This window comes from Hyperolius riggenbachi, chromosome 2 (assembly GCF_040937935.1).
Source record: "Hyperolius riggenbachi isolate aHypRig1 chromosome 2, aHypRig1.pri, whole genome shotgun sequence".
NCBI classification, from domain to species: Eukaryota; Metazoa; Chordata; class Amphibia; order Anura; family Hyperoliidae; genus Hyperolius; species Hyperolius riggenbachi.
In genome coordinates this window covers 137,017,585-137,038,535 of record NC_090647.1, presented here as the reverse complement: position 1 = coordinate 137,038,535, position 20,951 = coordinate 137,017,585, and the positions used below count along the sequence as shown (strand labels likewise).

Genomic DNA, 20,951 nt, shown 5'->3' with positions numbered 1-20,951 from the left:
CTTATGAACGATCATATATGATCCTTTGGGACCACTAATGGACAAAAATATCCTAACCAAATTGACTGGATCAAACCGAAATTCGGATCAACTTCATTAATTTGATTGAATTGGTTAGGAGATCTTTGTCCATTAGTGGTCCCAAACGATAATTTACAATTGTTCTTAAAGAGACACTGAAGCGAAAAAAAAATGATGATATTATGATTTGTATGTGTAGCACAGCTAAGAAATAAAACATTAAGATCAGATACATCAGTCTAATTGTTTCCAGTACAGGAAGAGTTGAGAAACTCCAGTTGTTATCTCTATGCAAAAAAGCTATTAAGCTCTCCGACTAACTTAAGCAGCCCATACACTCAGCCGATTTTCTGGCCGACCGATCGATCCCGATCGATCGATCAATCGATTGCAAATCGGTTAACCAATCGACCGATCGACGGCCGATTTCGATCGATTTCGATGGATTTCCATCGAACTTGCAGGGTGGAAAATTTAGGTCGATCTGATGAGATTGCTTATCAGTTTGCATTGGCCTTAATGGAAATCTGATGGCAAAAAAATGCCATCAGATCGAATTTCAATAGATTTCAAACTGAAATCTATTGGAATTCTATCCTGGTAAAAAATGTTCTAAAAACGCATCAGATAAATCATCAGATGCATTTCTTATCTATCTGCTGCCAATCTGACGAGTGTATGGGCACCTTTAGTCGTGGAGAGGGCTGTTATCTGACTTTTATTATCTCAACTGTAATTGAACTGTTTACTTTTCCTCTGGTAGAGGAGAGTTCATTACTTCACAGACTGCTCTGAAAGACTCATTTTGAATGCTGAGTGTTGTGTATTCTGCACATATTATAGAATGATGCAATGTTAGAAAAAACACTATATACCTGAAAATAAAAGTATGAGAATATTTTCTTTGCTGCCAATCTTCTAGTAATTATTCATAGTACACAACCAATTCATTATGTCATATATTTTTTTTCACTTCAGTGTCTCTTTAAGAAGAATCATTTGTAATTGATCGTTTGGAAAATTGTGTCATTAGTGGCCACCTTAAAGCATTCAAACATTGGTGCTCTTTAGCAGAGCTGTGGAGTCTGAGTTGGAGCAATTTTGGGTACCTGGAGTCGGAGTCAGGAGTCGGATGATTTTTGTACAAAAATGAAAGCCCTGGTAAGTATTAGACGAAGGAGTCTGAGTCACGGAGTCGGAGCCATTTTGGGCACCTGAAGTCTGAGTTGGAGTTGGTTGATATTTTTACCAACTCCACAGCCCTGCACTTTAGCGTCTAGTTACTTCACATGCTACCTAACACCTGACCACTGTCTGCCTACAGTCTACTTCATGATACGTAACTGACCACTCTCTCATATATTCAGTCAACTTTACATGCTACCTAACGTCTGACCATTCTCTGCGATCATGTTTACATTAGTGATGGACGATCATTGTGAATGAATGTTTGCTGACCGTTCGCAAATGTTTCCGCCAATGAGCATGAACATTCATGGCGGACCCCATATCTGTAGCCTCAATTTCTTTTACGATTGATCCTTTTGACTGGTTTTGACTCATGTTGTGGCAACGTTTCACCTCTGCTTTGATAAAATTATAATTGGCCCACAAAAACGAGCAGTGTATAGGCACCCTTACTCGAAAGGGCAACTTATTAGTTGGCATTGTCAGATAACTTCAATAAACAGAGAAATATATATATATATATATATATATATATATATATATATATGTATATATATATATATGTATATATATATATATATATATATATATATATATATATATATATATATATATATATATATATATATATATATATATATATATATATATTTTTTATCTTTTGTCTAAACTTTTCTAGATTCCTCCTGCTGGTTTCATGTGATGGACATAAAATATTAATTTGTGTCCTTTTGTATTTACTCACCTAAAGAAGGACTTTAACCCAGGATTGAACTTAATCCCAATCAGTATTAGATACAAGACAAGACAAATAACATTTATATTGCGCTTTTCTCCTTGCGGACTCAAAGCGCCAGAGCAGAGCAGCAGCCGCTAGGGCGCGCTCTATTGGCAGTAGCAGTGTTAGGGAGACTTGCCAAAGGTCTCCTACTGAATTAGTGCTGGCTTACTGAACAGGCAGAGCCGAGATTCGAACCCTGGTCTCCTGTGTCAGAGGCAGAGCCCTTAACCATTACACCATCAGCCAACTCCCACATCTCCCAGGAGAAATCTTTAACTTTTCTTGAATAGATCATCAGGGGGGGTCTGTATGGCTGATTTGTGGTGAAACCCCTCCCACAGTGTGATGTCAGGGTCATGGTCCTGACAGTTTGCTGCCTGTGAACGTTGTTACATTGTGGGAAGGGACAGCTTTTTCCAACTGCCAAGCAAGCAATATCTCCCTCTGTGCATAGAACTCTTAGTAAACGAACATTCCGCAAAGATCATCTGGCAGATCTAAAGATGTCACCACCAGTGATAAATTTCAGAATGTAAATCAGGGAGAGGAAAGGTTTAACAATGGGCAAACACTGACTAAATAATCAATACATGAATATTGTAAACAATAAGCAGTTTGATGCATGATGTTATTTTCTCTACAGTTCCTCGTTTTTTAAAGTAATATAAACACTATAGATTAGTTTGGTACCTTTGGTTAAAGACACTGTTGGACAGAGCTATGTCCTACATGAAATGACCTGTATGCAGTGTAGAGATTAGTGTGTGTGGAAGCACGCTAGTGCTGGATGTGAGCTGAGTAATCAACTAAACCCACTGAAATGATGGTACCAGCGAGAGGGGAAGAAAATGGCTGATGTTTTGCTTTATTTACCGATGTCTTTTCTTAACAATAGCAATTGTTTTTGAGGAGCATATCGCTCTTCCTCCATGATTTCTATGTGAATGTAATTATTCATGATAAACACATTGATGGATCTCATATCTCACTGTTTCGCTGTTTGGAATCTTGCTTGACCATAAATTCTTCTGGAAAATGAGGGCAGACAAGTGGCGAGTTTCTAGTAAATGACTGAATGCTTGACAGCTTCTTGTTTTCTAACAGAGAGTCATAGAGTCTGTGAGAGCTGCATCCTCATTTCGGGAGGAGGAGACAATGAGCTTTAGTTTGAATTCAGGGCAGCATTCATCATGCTGTATTTTCTTGTGTAACGTCCAGTGTCATTAATGGACTAACTGTGTTCATTTTCTGTAAACTATGGCAATCAACGGCTCTTTATTTCCATAAATGACAGTAGTAAAGGGGTAAATGCAGCCAATGTGCTAAATTGCAGAGGGCGCTAGAGAATTATGCTAATAACCTATTTGTAATGAACCAAAAAGGCATTTAGCAAGTTTCCAGATTCCATAGCCTGTTCTTTTTATGAGGTAAATGTTGTATGTTGCTTCCCAGCTTTGACTTCCTGTGCTTAAATGCAGACTTCCTATGCTGAGTTAACATCCCCTTTAAAGTGATCCTGAGCCGAAGCTCGGGATCAAAATAAGATGTTTGCCTGACCAGATGCGGTGCGCCAATGCTCCTCTCCAGATCGGGACTGCGCTCCTCCTCTGTTGCAAGTGCAGCATATACGAGCAGCTCTGGCTTGCTGCACATGCAGGCTCTCAGGAAGAGCAGCTGCGCAACCCTAATATCAGTGACAATACCTTGTTGTTAAACTTTCAGGGGGTCACGTTCAGCGACGGGGGACATCACAGCACTGAGGGAAGCCTCAATAGGATCCTGAGGCGTCCCTCTCTTTAGGTGAGTATCTCATTTGGTACCCGAGCTTCACCTCTTCAGCTCGGGTACACTTTAAAGGAAACCAAAGACAACTTTATTTTCCCTTCAGCTCCTCCTGCTTTCTAATAGCTTTAGGAGCTGCCATGTTCCTCCCCTCCCCTTTTAGCTGCATGTATCTATCCAGGAGCAGGTGTGAAGATAGCATCTGTGACTTCTCTAAACTCTTTGAAACACAGTGTACTATCCACCCCACTGATAAAAGCTTTTTTTTTGCTCTCTGCTAATGTGTGCAATAAAATAATTACATCTGTCCTTATCTGCCTGGTTGGACAGGCCTCGGAAGTGGGGTAATAAAGGCTTCTGATAAACTTTTAAATGTAAAAAGAAGAGGCAAAAATTGAATTTTTTTTATTAATGAGCCACATTATTGGCATGCATATTTCACATGCTATTGATATGCCCTGGGTGCTAAAAATGGTACTTGGTTTACTTTAAACCTAAGACATGCACTATATAAAATCACAAGCTAAGATGATTGTTTTGGTATTTCTTGACGTGGGTATAGATGCCCACAAAGTCCTTTAATGATCTGCCATAGCATCACTACCACCATTCTTCTTAACCAGAGGTGCCCACACTTTCTTGGCTTGTGAGCTACTTTAAAAAATTAGCAAGTCAAAATTATCTACCCATGTACTATTTTTGGAGCACAATTGTATATACAGAATGGAAAATGTAGTGCTATCGGGATCTACCATGAAGTTCTTCGCGATCTACCGGTAGATCGCGATCTACTCAATGGGCACCCTGTTCTAAACTATTTGTTGTTCACGCTGCTGTCATTCCACAGTGCTTCCCAGTGACTTCTTCTATTTTTCTACCAGGACTTATTTTGCTGTATGCTTACTTTGTTTATCACTACACACCTATTCTATTTGGACCAATTAGTGGTTGACTTTTCAGGATTCACTGCCCCAATCACTCCTTTTGGAACTTTGCACCCTACGTCTTGCACTTCAATCAAAATTTTATTTTATATTTTTAATATAGATTACCGTGACATATTTTGGTTGTGTATATGGGTGTCTAGTGTGGTTTGTACATTTTGAATCGGTGTATATTTCTCTATATATTACTCTTTTGTGTGGTTACGGTATATACCTGTATGTTTTACTATTTAAAGATATTTCATGTGGCTATTGCCACTGATTGTATTGATATTATGGGACTACCAAATATCATTTTTTTGGGAAACAATCTGGTTTGGTGCTTTCTTGGGCCGCTTTTTGTTCTGTCAGAAAACTTTATTTGTTCAACAATTCACCAGAGAGGCTTACTTTATTTTCTCTTCTGGATACCGTTTAGTCTAGCTACAAGGCTCAATGAGCAAATTACAGTATCAACCAGCTACTCCATAATGAGACAATTCAGTGTGGGGTTAATCTTGGTACTTTCTTATGGTGTTTTTATTTTTATTAAAAGAGTATTTTCTTTGTAGATCAGAAACGTGGAGGGGATTAGGAATTTGAGTAGAGATTATGTTCTGCACTTAACCACTTCCACACCATGAAATTTTATGCTGATCTGTGCAGCGTGGGCTCTCCAGCCCACAGCACAGATCAGCTAGCAGCCAGGGCGATCAGACTTCCCCCCTTTTTTCCCCACTAGGGGGATGTCCTGCTGGGGGGGTCTGATCGCCGCCGGCTGCTTGCGCTTGCGGGGGGGGGGGCTCTTCAAAGCCCCCCTCCGCAGCGCTTCCTGGCCTCCTTCCCCTTCCCTCCCTCTCCCTCCCCCTGTGAGCGGCGCAGGACGGATTTCCGTCCTGCGCCTGATGGGATAGGCTTTAGCCTATCAGATGCCGGTGATCCCCGGCCAATCAGAGGCCGGGGATCGCCGATCTCCTCTACGGCGCTGCTGCGCAGCAGCGCCGTATACATGTAAACACCGGGGAAGATCTTCCCCGTGTGTTTACATTTACCCTGCGAGCCGCCGATCGGCTCGCAGGGTGTTCACGGAGACACCCTCCGTGAACTGACATGGAACGGCCGCTCGTTTCCATGGTATACACTTCAGGATTCAGGGGCGTGTATATACGCTCCGAGAATCCGGAAGTGGTTAAAGGACATCTAAGGTGAAAATAAGCTGATGAGAAAAACCATTGCATCTATCCTCCTTCTCCTAAAAATGACATTTTAAGATATCCCACAATTCTATTTTATATTTAAATCTAGTTTTTACTTTTTTTTACTCTTTCATTGCTCAGTGACACCTTTATTCAAGTATGCCAGAGCTAAAATTTATGAATTATTTACCCTTTTTTTTATCTCTTTCCTGCTCTTAGAAGCCTTTTACTGACAGGAAAGTGTTTATGACTATAATTTCTTATCAGTGAGGGTAATGCTATAGTCTGACCCATTCCGACCTGGACAGAAACTGTCACTTACATACCTGATGTTTAACTCTTTCAGGCAGAGAAAGAAAAAAAGGAACACAGCCTAGTTATTTGTGTGCTTGGCACTGTACATACACATGTCTATCTCATCATGTCACATGTCACCTCGGTTGTCCTTTAACCCCCTTGGCGGTATGAAAAATACCGCCAGGGGGAAGCGCAACAGTTTTTTTTAATTTTTTTTTTTTTTTTATCATGTAGCGAGCCGAGGGCTCGCTACATGATAGCCGCTGCTCAGCGGCATCCCCCCAGCCCCGCCGATCGCCTCCGGCGATAGGCGATCAGGAAATCCCGTTCAAAGAACGGGATTTCCTGGAGGGCTTCCCCCGTCGCCATGGCGACGGGGCGGGATGACGTCACCGACGTCAGCGACGTCGGGACGTCATTGGGAGACCCGATCCACCCCTCGGCGCTGCCTGGCACTGATTGGCCAGGCAGCGCTCGGGGTCTGTGGGGGGGGGGGCCGCGCGCCGCACCGGATAGCGGCGATCGGGCGCGCGGCGGCGGCGATCGGGGTGCTGGCGCAGCTAGCAAAGTGCTAGCTGCGTCCAGCAAAAAAAAAATTAAGCAAATCGGCCCAGCAGGGCCTGAGCGGCACCCTCCGGCGGCTTACCCCGTGTCACACACGGGGTTACCGCTAAGGAGGTTAAGCTTGTGAATTGTCATATGCTTGAAGTCTTATGTAAAATTAGTTGGTTTTCTGACTCTGGGTTTTCTGGGCTCTATTCACAAAACTTCTCATTAATGTCTTATTTATCACCTAATTGATAAAAATAACCTTTCAGCACATTTTCAAGCAAAACAAATACTGAAAGTAAGTTGTTCCTGATTAACTTAATTTCAACATTACTTTTCTTACCTTAATTATATTATATTTTTACTCTTTGTTGGCTTAAAAATTTAACATAGCTAAGGTGAAAACAGAGGAAAAAATGGTGGAAAAGCTTTGTATATATATCATGCTGTGTAATACTATTCTTGCAATTTGAATGACTGATTGCTCATATAGTAATTCTCCATTTTCCTGTGTTTTACAGCTCCAAAAACATGTAGCCCAAAACATTTTGCCTGCAAGGACCAGGTAACATGCATATCAAAAGGCTGGAGGTGCGATGGGGAAAAGGATTGTCCGGATGGCTCTGATGAGGCTCATGAAATATGTAAGTCTGTTTTGTACACTGCCAAGCCATTTGGGAGCCCTTAAGAGAGATCGTATAGAACCATCACTTATACTAAAACCTAACTGTCCCTGCATGCTCCTGTCCTTGGGTCCGTGCTTTTCACTACTGCAGCACGGAGAGCCCAGACAGCCATTGGGACAGGTGGACGGGGCCAGTTGGCGGGCGTGTGTGCAGGCGGACGGGTGCGCGCACGGGTGGCAGGTGCACGCGCATGCACACTGACATGCGGCAGTGACAGTGTTAAGAAACAGACCTAGAGCCCATTTTTAAACGGGCTAAGGTCGCTAGTAATATATGAATGTTCTCTGTAACCACTTTATAAAGAAGAACCATGAAAAATGTATTCCTACAAAAAAAAAGTGTCAACATACATACGGTACAAACCAATTTGGAAACTGAGAAGACTAAAAATGCATGTATGTTATATGTATGGCATTGAATTTATTGCATTTCATCTTTGTGCCGATATAAAAGTGTAACTAAAAAGTTATTTGAAATTATCTGAAGTTGTCTTACACTGTTTCTTTGATGTATAAGTGCTTCAGAAAATAGCACTGTAGCTGACCAAATTAGTCGGAGAGCTCAGAGAAGCTCTTTTGCATACATGACAATTTTTTTTAACTCTTCCTGTACTGGAAACAATATGAGACTCATATATTTGCTACTAATTTCTATTTCTTAGCTTTACTACACATACAAATCATTATATCATACGTTTACATACATACCTGGGGCTTTCTCCAGCCCCATCCGCCAGGATCAGTCCCATGCCGCCGTCCTCCGCTGCCTGCAGCTTCGGGAACCGAGTCCCCGCACTTCCGTCATTGCGGCCAGTCTACACAGGAGAAGTGCGCCCTCTACGTACACGCAAACGGCGCACTCTTACGGTAGACTAGCTCCAACTGACGGAGATGCGCAGACCCGGTACCGGAGCTGCAGACATCAGAGGATGGCGGCGTGGGACTGATCCTGGCGTATGGGGCTGGAGGAAGCCCCAGGTATGTATAAAATCTTTTTATTTTTGAGCTCTGGTACACTTTAAAGCTGCTTGTCTGATATACCTTAGGCGGGGACACACTTTACTGTTTCTGTGCATGTTTTCTGCACACAAAAAACTGATTTAAACTGAGAACTCATGTTAATAAGTGCGTTGGTTCACACTTTGGCTGGTTTCCACCAGCTGCCGTGCATCCTACAATACGTGCAACGGCACGTCCTCTTCTGTGAGTACACAGCCGTATCCCAGAAGCTGTGCTATGCTCGGCTATGGGATTCGCTCGGCTATGGGATTCAGACCAAAACTGACAGCAGTGCAGGCTGAATCGCTAAGGCAAGCGATTCGGCCGACGGCACCATTATTCCCTATGGCAGAGTCTCCCTGAAGGGAAACTTTGCGGATTCGGCCCGATTTTCCATGCTAGTGGAACTTCCCTGTAGTTCAGACTGAATTTTCCCACAATATGGTACTGTCTTGGGACAGTCCCAAAGCATGTGGAAGAAATTAGCATCCATTTGCCCACATCTAGCACAAAAGGCATTTAAGTTAGAGCTAAACATATTCACTTTTTTTGGTGAGATGTAACAGTGGAAAAGCAGTTTAACTGCAATATACAGTAGCAATAAAAAGTATGTGAACCAGACATCCCAAGAATATTGCTGAACTGCAGCAGTTCTGTAAAGGGGAATAGTCACAAATGATTCCTGACCGTTGTGCACGTCGGATCTGCAACTACAGGAAATGTTTTGTTGAAGTTATTGCTGCCAAAGGAGGTTCAGTTATTAAATCCAAGGGTTAACTTCCCTTTTTCCACCTGCACTGTGAATGTTTCCATGGTGTGTTCAATAAAGACATGGAAACCTTTAATTATTTGTGTGGTATTAGTTTAAAGGGACACTTAAGGCTAGAAATAAAATGAGTTTTACTCACCTGGGGCTTCCACCAGCCCCCTGCAGCTGTCTGGTGCCCACGCAGTTTCGCTCGGATCCTCCTGCCCCCCACTGTCAGCTACTTTTCGGCGACAGGCGCCGACAGACCTGGGAACGAGAGTGATTCTTCGTGTTCCTGGCCGCAATAGCGCCTTCTATACTGCTATTGCAGCCAGGAACGCGAAGAATCACTCTCGTTCTCGGGCCTGTTGGCGCCTGTCGGCGAAAACGAAAGTAGCTGCTGGTGAAGGACAGGAGGATCCAAGCAAAACTGCGTGAGCACTGGACAGCTGCAGGGGGTTGGTGGAAGCCCCAGGTGAGTAAAACTCTTTTTTTTTTTCTAGCCTTACGTGACCCTTTAAGCAGACTGTGATGGTCTATTGTTGTGGGGCCTCTAGCCCCTGCAAGCAATGCAGTCACAAGGGGGCCCAGAAGCCCAGGGGGGCCTCGTAGGGGTAGAAGTTTATTTTCCCTGTCCTGAGAGACTGTCAACTAAGGGCACAAAGAGAAAAAGCGTTCTGCTCTCTGCACAATTGTTCTAACAACTGCATCTGCTCATCCACTGATAAGGAATCATACAAAGTCTTGTAGACAGTCCCTATTCAGTGTGCACAGCCAAGTGATCTGTACTGTAGTGATGCTGGAGAAGTCTGCAGAGCCCGTTCTGCTTGAGCAGGGGTCGACAGAGTGAGTGTAATGAGAAGCTGCGGCTGGGAGCATACTTATCTATCAGTTTTCTGTGTGCGTTTTTCTGTATGCATTTGTTTCAGTGTGTGCGAAAACATGCACGTTTTATCACAGAAGCTAATGTAACCGATAGAGAAAATGTGTGCAGCTTCACTGCTGTCAGTTTGTATCTGCATGGAGAAAACACATTTAAGTGTGTACTAGCCAATTGAATTACATTGGTTCTCAGTTTACCTGTGCAAGAAACGAAGGGGGGGAGGGGGCCCAATCCAAAGTTTTGCAGGGTGGCCCAGTGATTTCTAGATATGATATTAGATAAAACGTATAGCCTGCCAACCTCAGAATGTGATTCTCGGATCGGTTGCAATTTGGCCTTGCATCCCTTCAATGTGATCGCTCCGGAATCACTCCAAAATCATGTGATCCATTTATTCCAGATTCTAGTTATAATATTCTTTATGAATATATATATTTTTCACTTTTCTGTGTTTTGTTCACTAGAGTAGGGTAACCACATCTTCAGCCTAAGGTGAGTCTTACAGACTTCAGCCTGGTACAAGCTTTCAATTATGATTGGCTTATCACTCACCAATTTGACCACCTCCATGTGGAATGAGGGTTTACATACACAATCTGCTCATAGTATTCAATATCTGCTGACCCTCATACTACATGGCGGTGGTAAAATTGGTGAGTGACTGGCCAATAATAACTGAAAGCGAGTACCAGGCTTTAGAATGTCCAGGTCCAGGCGTTTTGGGATCAGATGTACCAAGTCATCTGACTCTAGGCACACAAGGCTGGCAAAGTATTCTCTGTGATTGTTTTCCTCCACCATTTAAACGAATCCTCTAATGCTTTGGATACCGGTGTACATAAGCTGAAATTATTACCTTGATTTAACAAAGCAAATAGCTAAGATTTTCAAGCTGAGGGGATAGACCAGGAATGGAGTCCCAAAGAGGTATAAATAGCAGCAACAGTTCAAAACTAAATTAACAGGTTTATGTAGTGTTAGTTTTTAATAAATTAACTAAAATGTTTGCCGCTGGCAGTTCTGCCCCTGAATTTTAAGCTAATTATTTTTTAAACGTATCAGTATCACATATTCTAGTTATATAGTCATTAAACAGCTATTAAATGTATTTGAATAAAGCTAGTGTTAACCTCTGATTATGGTTTAAGGCATGGTTCACAGTGGCCAGTTACATAACGCATGTGCTATAATGTGTGAACTGCAATGGTGACTGGACGTAGACTTTAATACAGAGCCTGCATGCGATAACGTGATCCGTTTACAATGCAGTACTGTGAACAGGCCAATAAAAATGTGTGGATAGTGAGTTGACATGCAGAATTATTCTGAAATGCAACTGACAACTGTGAAATAGCCCACATACGTAATTTCAGCTGAATTTTTATTGGCCTGTCAGGTTTAAAGTGTAGCTGAGATGGCGCACTGGCCCTTATTTATACTTACCTGGGGATTCCTCCAGCCCCATGAGTACTGTGGCTTCCCTTGCTATGACTCCCAGTAATCCGGTCAGTTGCAGCCAGTCGTGGGCTTCTTCTCATGCTTCCGTCCCCTGGACTACTACTGCACAGGCGCAGAACGCTCCAGGCTGTGGGAGCACGAGTGGGTGAGCTGTGCATGCACAGAAGCCTGCAACTGCCTGGCAGAACGGAAAGGCCGAAGAGGATGGTGAGGGAGGCCATGGTGCTCATGGGGCTGGAGGAAGCACCAGGTAAGTTAAAACAGGAGCTAGTGAACCATCTCAGGTTCACTTTAAACCCAGTCCTGTGGGTGACACCGCAGTGCTGCAGTGCTGTACAGACGTATTGCTGGGCAACAGCCAAGGGACAGGATCTGTCTCTATGGAGGTGGGAGATGCAGGGGCTTCCGTGTGTGGGGTAACCACAGACTCTCCCACCACTTGTCAGCATAGAATTTTGGCTGACCATCATAAACTACCAGATGGTCTTTAGATCGGGTAAACAATAAATATCTGACTGATATACGTGGGTACTACTGTACACCATTTGATATGTGATGTCTGATGTCGCTACTGACAGTGTTAAAGAAAAGCTCCAACCAAGAATTTAACTATCCCAATCAGTAGCTGATACCCCCTTTTACATGAAAAATCTATTGCTTTTCACAAACAGACCATCAGGGGGCGCTGTATGACTGATTTTGTGCTGAAACCCCTCCCACAAGAAGCTCTGAGGACCAAGGTACTTTGGCAGTTTCCCACAATGTAACAAGGTTTACAGACAGGAAATAGCTGTTTACAGCTGTCTCTAACAGCCAAAACAGCTAGGAGCAGCTACATAACCTGCCCACAGTAAAAATGTCACCATGTAATAAATGTCAGAATGTAAATCGGGGTGAGGAACGATTTTACAATAAGCAAACACTGACTAAATCATTTATACATAATTGTAAAAATGAAACACTTTTTTTTATTACATTATCTTCACTGGAGTTCCTCTTTAAGCTCTGTACTGCTCAATGCAAAGTTATAGGAAGTATCAGTTCAATGGCTCTTCTGCCTTCTCCCCCTTAGCTTGCAGCTTTAGGGTCTCAGGACTGGATCCCAGCAAAGACAGTGCTGGAGTTTGTGTGTACTTCCTGTACAAAATCCTGTACAAAAATGGGTTTCCTTCAACACTTAATAACACACTGCTTTATTTATTGGTTTTCTCTAAATCTGGTCTGTGACTGTGGTAGACACATTAAACTCTGAAATGGATATGAGACTATGTTCTTCTAAGACAGCCAGCCATACATCCAGCCATCCATGCCTAAAGTAGCTGAATACAGATTGAATTTAAAATAAAAAATGTAAATCTTATTTTAGGTGCATGGTAGAGGCTTTATAGGCTGTTTTAAAGAGAATCTGTATTGTTAAAATCGCACAAAAGTAAACATACCAGTGCGTTAGGGGACATCTCCTATTACCCTCTGTCACAATTTCGCCGCTCCTCGCCGCATTAAAAGTGGTTAAAAACAGTTTTAAAAAGTTTGTTTATAAACAAACAAAATGGCCACCAAAACAGGAAGTAGGTTGATGTACAGTATTTCCACACATAGAAAATACATCCGTACACAAGCAGGCTGTATACAGCCTTCCTTTTGTATCTCAAGAGATCATTATACACAGGCAGTGTGCATAGAGGGGCCAGGAGGGGGGAGATGCATCACAGAACCACAACACTGAAGAACTTGGCAGCCTTCCAGACACAGGCTGACAAGTCTGACAAGAGAGAGATAAGTTGATTTATTACAGAGACTGTGATAGTGGAAAGTGCTGCAGTAAGCCAGAACACATTAGAATAGCTTTTGGAACTTGTAGGATGATAAAAAACAGGATGTAATTTTTGTTACGGAGTCTCTTTAAGGTGCTTTGACATGGTTTTGATATGCACACATGTATGTGCTGAACTCTGCACATTTGCCCGCAGTTTCCAATGCCACAGTGCACATTATGGTAATATTCAGTTCTGAAGGCAATCTTCAGGTTTTAGGGCTATTTTCCGCTAAGAAACTGTGGTTCCAATCGCGCTCCTTTGTGATCACATTTTTTTTCTGTTTTCTGCTACCGTCATTCTGCCGCGATCAGTGGAGTGTTTGGAGCTATTGCCGTACGTTCACGATTTACAACAGGATGGCACAATTGCTATGCGATTCCTGTACTCCTATCCTTTGTGTAGGGGCACAAACACAAAAAAAATGCATCAGGCCGGTGATTGCAATTCTGTAAAAAAAAAAAAAAAAAAAAAAAAAAAAAAAAAATCCATTATTATTGCCTTTTGATTAAAAATTGGACTATTAATCGATCAGCAGAATGGGACCATCCCTTTCTCTGTGTTTGCATGACCTGGCTGTTCCTGTTCCTACTTTTGGCTGATAGGGTGGTGTGCTGAGCGGTGTTCCTTCTCTCCATTGTGTTCATGGTCCTGACAGTTTGCTGTCTGTGAACCTCGTTGCATTGTGGGAAATAATGTTTTTTCCAGCTGCCAAGCAAGTAATATTTCACTCTGTGCATAGAACGCTCAGTAAAGAACATTCCGTAGAGATTACCTGGCAGAACTAAAAATGTCACCACCGGTGATACATTTCAGAATGTAAATCGGAGAGATAAAAGATTTTACAATTTGGGCAAATGCTGGCTATATATAATATAAATAAATATTGTAACTATAAGCAATTTTATCAATTTTTGTTTGCACTACAGTTCCTCTTTAAGTATAGTGTGATATGATAAAGTATTTATTCCTATGCTATAACCTCTGCTATGCAATATGTACGGTATAAAGCCCGGGACCTCAGATGATTTTGCCCAGCCAAATATAGTCTAAAGGCCTGTGTGATTTTTAGTTTACTGTAATAAGCTGGAAGTGTATTGGGTCATTCATAATATATTCCCTTCAGTTCAGACCAGACGAAAAGTCCATCAGTAAGAGGGGCTGCTGGTGGCTGAACCGCCCCCCAAACATTCAGAGTTTGCTAAAAGGCACTCTTCACAGGCCCCCTCTGACAGTGTCTTATTCATGTTGCTATAAGTAATCAGAGGGCCATAGCCTATGACGGGTAACTGAGCACAAAGACTCAGTGTGCTACATGTGGGCAAGCATGCAGACCGACAACTGCTTGTTATGTCAGAAATAAATACATGCCACAGCAAACAAACACACATCAGCTCCTCACACAGCAGAACCTCGCTGGCCTGTCGCTGGAAGAGGAAATATCTGCATCTAACACTGCACTTTATGTCTCGCTTACTTCTTGGATGTGGCCGGGAATTTTCCTCTAATTTTTTTCTTTCTAATTAATATGCTAATTACACTTGTGATTTTTAGTCTGTTAATTGGGAAAAAGTAGTAATTAGCCCCGGAAATATTTTAGTTTGCGACGAGGAATAAAACAAGAGAAGCCTTATTTTACCCTCACATGTACACAGTGCTGATGGCTGGAATCATCAGCAGAGCGCTGCTAAAGGACAAATACGACCCCAAATTCCTTCACTGAAATGCCACACGGTTTATGTGTAATGGCCACTATTGCTGTCCAGTCAAATGTGTTTTAAAGTAACCCTGTGAAATTAAATAAAGCAAAAGCCCGATACTTACCTAGACAGATGGAAAAGCCTTTGGATCCTCCCAACAGCTTCCCCCTCTTCCTCGCCATTCCGGGGCTGGGACCCCCCCTGAAGTCTGTAGCCGCACTTCCATATACAATCAAGCGTAACCGTACTGCATGGGACGGCTCGCTCCAGCGTAGTAGCAATGTGCCACAGTTCGAGCCTTCTGTGTAGGTGGGGAGCCATCTGTGTAGTGTGGCCAAGCACAATGATGGGCTTTGGGGGCAGTGGTGCTCAAATACCCCTTTTAAAAATTCGAATTTGGTCGAATTCGAATAGTAAATTATTCGAGGTCAGTCGAATATTCGAGTCGAATATTTTTTACTATTCGATTCGACCTCGGACTTCGAGCTCACTATTCGAGTCGGTATTCGAGCTCACTATTCGAGCTGACTATTCGAATTGGCCCAAAATAGCTTCCAACACTTGTTTTGAGGGTGAATGATGCAAGAAACATCTTTTTTTCCAAGTAACAACAGCAAGTGATTATGTGGGGATGTTCCTTTAAAAAAAAATGTGGAAAGAGAAGTTGTGTCCTTAATTTGGTTCAGTAGTGTAGTGTTACTGTATATACTTGTTCTTCTTCTTCTTTATCTTTCTTAATCTTCTTCTAGATCTTCTTCTTCTTCTTCTTCTTCATCATCTTCTTCTTCTTCTTCATCTTCATCTTCTTCATCTTCTTCTTCATCTTCTTCTTCTTCTTCTTCATCTTCTTCTTCTTCTTCATCTTCTTCATCTTCTTCATCTTCATCTTCTTCATCTTCATCTTCTTCATCTTCATCTTCTTCTTCATCTTCTTCATCTTCTTCATCTTCTTCATCTTCTTCTTCTTCTTCTTCTTCTTCTTCTTCATCTTCTTCATCTTCTTCTTCTTCTTCTTCATCTTCTTCATCATCTTCTTCTTCTTCTTCATCTTCATCTTCTTCATCTTCTTCTTCATCTTCTTCATCTTCTTCTTCATCTTCTTCTTCTTCATCTTCTTCTTCTTCATCTTCTTCTTCTTCTTCTTCATCTTCTTCATCATCTTCTTCTTCTTCTTCATCTTCATCTTCTTCATCTTCTTCTTCATCTTCTTCTTCTTCATCTTCTTCTTCTTCTTCATCTTCTTCATCTTCTTCATCTTCATCTTCTTCTTCTTCATCTTCTTCTTCATCTTCTTCTTCATCTTCTCCTTCTCCTTCTTTTTCAATATCGTCTTCTTCTTCTTCTTCACGTATTTCTCTTTTCAAATTTTTTTTTAAAGAAATGCAGCTATTTTTGAGCGTAACAAATAGCTGGTGGGCGCACGCATGTTGGAAGCGCCATTGTATGTGCTCCCTGGCAGTGGAAACACAAAGACAGCAGGAGGTAAATTCAGCAGCAGGAGGAGGAGGATGAGTGTGTGGCAGCAGGCAGTCAATGAGGCAGGCAGCTCGCCGTGACATAATAGCCCTGGTACCTAGCGGTGATACCAGGGCTGTAAATAAACACAACAGGAGGTCCCAGACAGCGGTCGTGCAGCCCACATTGTGTCCAATACACAACTGGGACAACACAGTTTTCAACCCGGGCACCTCAGAAAAATTAAACCTTTTTTTTTTTTTATTGGTTTTTTTTGGTTTTGGTTTTACAACCAATATAGCTATTGTTTTGACGTAATAGCTGGTGGCAGAGTGGCAGCAGAAGGTAATTCTGTGTACCCTGGCAGTGGGAAACACAGACAGACAGCAGCAGCAGGAGGAATGGAGGAGCAGTGTGAGCAGCTATTGTTGTGACGTAATAGCTGGTGGCAGAGTGGCAGCAGACGGTAATTCTGTGTACCCTGGCAGTGGGAAACACAGACAGACAGCAGCAGCAGGAGGAATGGAGGAGCAGTGTGAGTGTGGCAGCAGGTAGGCAGCGTGACATAATAGCCCTGGTACCTAGCGGTGATACCAGGGCTGTAAATAAACACAACAGGAGGTCCCAGACAGCGGTCGTGCAGCCCACATTGTGTCCAATACACAACTGGGACAACACAGTTTTCAACCCGGGCACCTCAGAAAAATTAAACCTTTTTTTTTTTTTATTGGTTTTTTTTGGTTTTGGTTTTACAACCAATATAGCTATTGTTTTGACGTAATAGCTGGTGGCAGAGTGGCAGCAGAAGGTAATTCTGTGTACCCTGGCAGTGGGAAACACAGACAGACAGCAGCAGCAGGAGGAATGGAGGAGCAGTGTGAGCAGCTATTGTTGTGACGTAATAGCTGGTGGCAGAGTGGCAGCAGACGGTAATTCTGTGTACCCTGGCAGTGGGAAACACAGACAGACAGCAGCAGCAGGAGGAATGGAGGAGCAGTGTGAGTGTGGCAGCAGGTAGGCAGCGTGACATAATAGCCCTGGTACCTAGCGGTGATACCAGGGCTGTAAATAAACACAACAGGAGGTCCCAGACAGCGGTCGTGCAGCCCACATTGTGTCCAATACACAACTGGGACAACACAGTTTTCAACCCGGGCACCTCAGAAAAATTAAACCTTTTTTTTTTTTTATTGGTTTTTTTTGGTTTTGGTTTTACAACCAATATAGCTATTGTTTTGACGTAATAGCTGGTGGCAGAGTGGCAGCAGAAGGTAATTCTGTGTACCCTGGCAGTGGGAAACACAGACAGACAGCAGAAGGGCAGTACACAGCAGCAGCCCACTGTAGGTGTGAAATGTGTGGCTGCAGGCGACGTAATAGTCAAAGTGAACCAGGCTGGCTTAGTGAGCAGGAGCCAGGAGGTGGTAAAGGGTGGTAAGGCACATTAACGATGGTACTAAGTTCCGGCAGCCAGTTCATGTCCCCCTCTCGCCGACAACAGGGGCCAGGAACTCGCCTTCCACCCACGCCTGGTTCATCTTGAGAAACGTCAGTCTGTCCACAGACTTGTGAGACAGACGTGAGCGTTTCTCGGTGACCACGCCACCAGCTGCACTGAAGCAGCGCTCGGACAGCACGCTGGAAGGGGGGCAGGACAGCACTTCCAGGGCGTACTGCGCCAGCTCGCTCCAGATCTCCATGCGCTTGACCCAATACTCCATGGGATCAACAGGGGCATCGCTGTCAAGCCCGCTGTAGGACCCCATGTAGTCAGCCACCATGCGGGTCAGGCGCTGGCTGTGACCGGAGGAGGATGCTGCTGCATGCATCTCCTCTCTAGTCACTGCTGCCGGAGCCTCTACAGTCCTGTAGAGCTCGTGGCTGAGAGACAGCAGGTCTGTGGGGCGCTTGCTGCTGCTGGATGCAGGCACCTGCTGCTGCCTCTGTGCTGGCTGCTGGACAGTGGGGGTGGAAGGCTGGGGGAAGGCTTCCTCCAAGCGCTCAACAAGGGCCTGCTGCAAGCTCCTTATTTGTTGCGCTGGGTCTCCTCCTGCAGGCGGCAGGAACTGGCTCAACTTCCCCTTGAGGCGTGGGTCCAACATCATGCTGATCCAGATGTCCTCCCTCTGCTTCATCTGGATCACCCTGGGGTCCCTGCGCAGGCACGTCAGCATGTGCGCTGCCATTGGGAAGAGGCGGGCCACGTCTGCTGGCACATCGACGTCAGTGCTGTCCTCCTCATCCTCCTCCTCTGCTGCCTCATCCTCTCTCCACCCCCGCACCAACTCAGCTGCACTGCGCTGATCCCCCTCATCAGCAGCCAGGTCAGGGACCTCCACCAAGTCCTCCTCCTCCTCCCCCTCAGAGGTGGACTGTGCAGCTGCTTGCCGCTCCTGCTGGTCCAAGGCTGCCGCTCCCTGTGCCAGCAAAGCATCGAGTGCCCTGTTCAGCAGAGAAACCAGGGGCACCCACTCGCAGACCATAGCATGGTCCCTGCTCACCATGTTTGTGGCCTGCAGGAAGGGAGCCAGCACTAAGCACACCTGCTGCATGTGCCTCCAGTCATCATCGGGGACGATGGACGGGATGTTGCTGGTCTTGTCCCTTCTCTGAGCTGCGGAAACAGTGGCCAGGGCAAGGTAGTGGTTGACAGCGTGCTTCTGTTCAACCAGACGCTCCAACATCGCCAGGGTGGAGTTCCAGCGAGTCGGAACGTCAATGATCAGCCGATGGCGTGGCAGATCCAGCTCCTTTTGCACGTCTTCCAGGCTCGCACAGGCTGCAGCCGAGCGCCGGAAGTGACGCACAACGTTCCTTGCCGTTTCCAGCAGCTCGTCCATCCCCTGGTAGGTGCGCAGGAACTTCTGCACCACCAGGTTCAGCACGTGGGCAAGACAGGGGATGTGGGTCAGGTTTCCCCTGTCTATGGCAGCAACCAGATTGGCCCCATTGTCGGACACCACCTCTCCGACTCTGAGGCCTCTGGGGGTCAGCCAAATCCGCTCCTGCTCCTGGAGTTTGGCCAACACGTGGGCTGCCGTCAGCTTGGTCTTGCCAAGGCTGACCAAGTGCAGCAGCGCTTGGCAGTGGCGGGCCTTCACACTGCTGCTGAGGCGGGGGGTTTGGCCAGGTGTGGCGGAGGATGGCAGAGGATCGGAGGAACCCGCTGCAGTTCCCCTGACCCTGCGGGGTGGCACCACCCACTGTGTTGCTGCTGCTGCTGTGCCCGCTGCTGCTCTCCCATCCTCACCCCCTTCCACCAAGCTGACCCAGTGGACAGTGAAGGACAGGTAGCGGCCTGTCCCGAAGCGGCTGCTCCAGGAGTCCATGGTGACGTGGACCCTTTCACCAACCGCGTGCTCCAGCCCTCGCTCCACATTGGCCATCACAAAGCGGTGCAGTGCAGGAATGGCCTTGCGGGCGAAGAAGTGTCTGCTGGGGAGCTGCCAGTCTGGGGCTGCACAAGCAAGCAGCGCCCGCATGTCGCTCCCCTCCTGCACGAGCGTGTACGGCAGGAGTTGGGAGCACATGGCCCGTGCCAGCAAGCCGTTCAGCTGCCGCACGCGACGGCTGCTGGGAGGCAGAGCCCTAACCACCCCCTGGAAGGACTCGCTCAAAAGGCTCTGGCGTGCCTTTTTGCTGGCACGGGAATCAGCAGACGGAGCAGAGGAGGCCACTGAGGACTGGCTGCCAGAACAGGCCTCAGTGTCGGCGGCAGGAGTTGCAGAGGGGGGAGGAGCAGGGCGTTTCCGCACTCCTGCTGGTGCTGCTGGAGGAGCAGGAGGGCGGGTGGCTGCTGTTGCTGCTGCTGCTGCTGAAGGCTGTGCAGTGATGGGATTGGTGCCACTGCCAGCACCAGATGCCTTCAGCCTCTGGAACTCCTCATGCTGGTGGAAGTGTTTCGCAGAAAGGTGGTTGATCAGCGAGCTGGTGCTGAACTTCAAGGGGTCTGCACCTCTGCTCAACTTCCGCTGACAGTGGTTGCAAGTGGCGTACTTGCTGTACACTGTGGGCATGGTGAAAAACCGCCAGATTGGTGACAAAAACATCCCCCTACGGCATGGAAGCGCTGCTGCCTGTTTCCCTGTGGTGGTTGGGGGGGGGGGGGGGGTCTTGGGTGCGGCTGGTGGTGGTACTGGCTGATGCTGCTGCTGCTGCTGCTGAGCCTGAGACACCAGCAGGCTGTGGGACGCTGCCAATGCTTGCAATGATGCGCCTCCTTGCAAGGCCCACAACCGCATCCTCCTCCTCCTCCTCAGAGCTGCTGAGGACGACATCCTCTGGATGTGTTGGCACCCAGTCTCTGTCTGTCACCGGGTCATCATCATCATGCCCCTCCTGAAACATGTCCTGCTCTGATGATGACCCCCCAAACTCCTCTGCTGATGCATGGATGGGACGCTTGACTGTCGCCACAGTCTTGCTGTCCAATCCCTCCTCCCCCAAAGTGCCCATCAGCATCTCCTCCTCCA

At 45.4% G+C, this 20,951-nt stretch overlaps 1 protein-coding gene across 1 annotated transcript in view; it reads left to right on the top strand.

The window, feature by feature from the left end:
• Positions 1-20,951, top strand: part of LRP1 (LDL receptor related protein 1) — a 463,435-nt gene that overhangs the window by 87,551 nt on the left and 354,933 nt on the right. Inside the window, exon 2 of the mRNA XM_068267473.1 lies at positions 7,259-7,381. Coding sequence (XP_068123574.1) covers positions 7,259-7,381 — 123 coding nt within the window. The remainder of the gene's footprint in view (positions 1-7,258; positions 7,382-20,951) is intronic.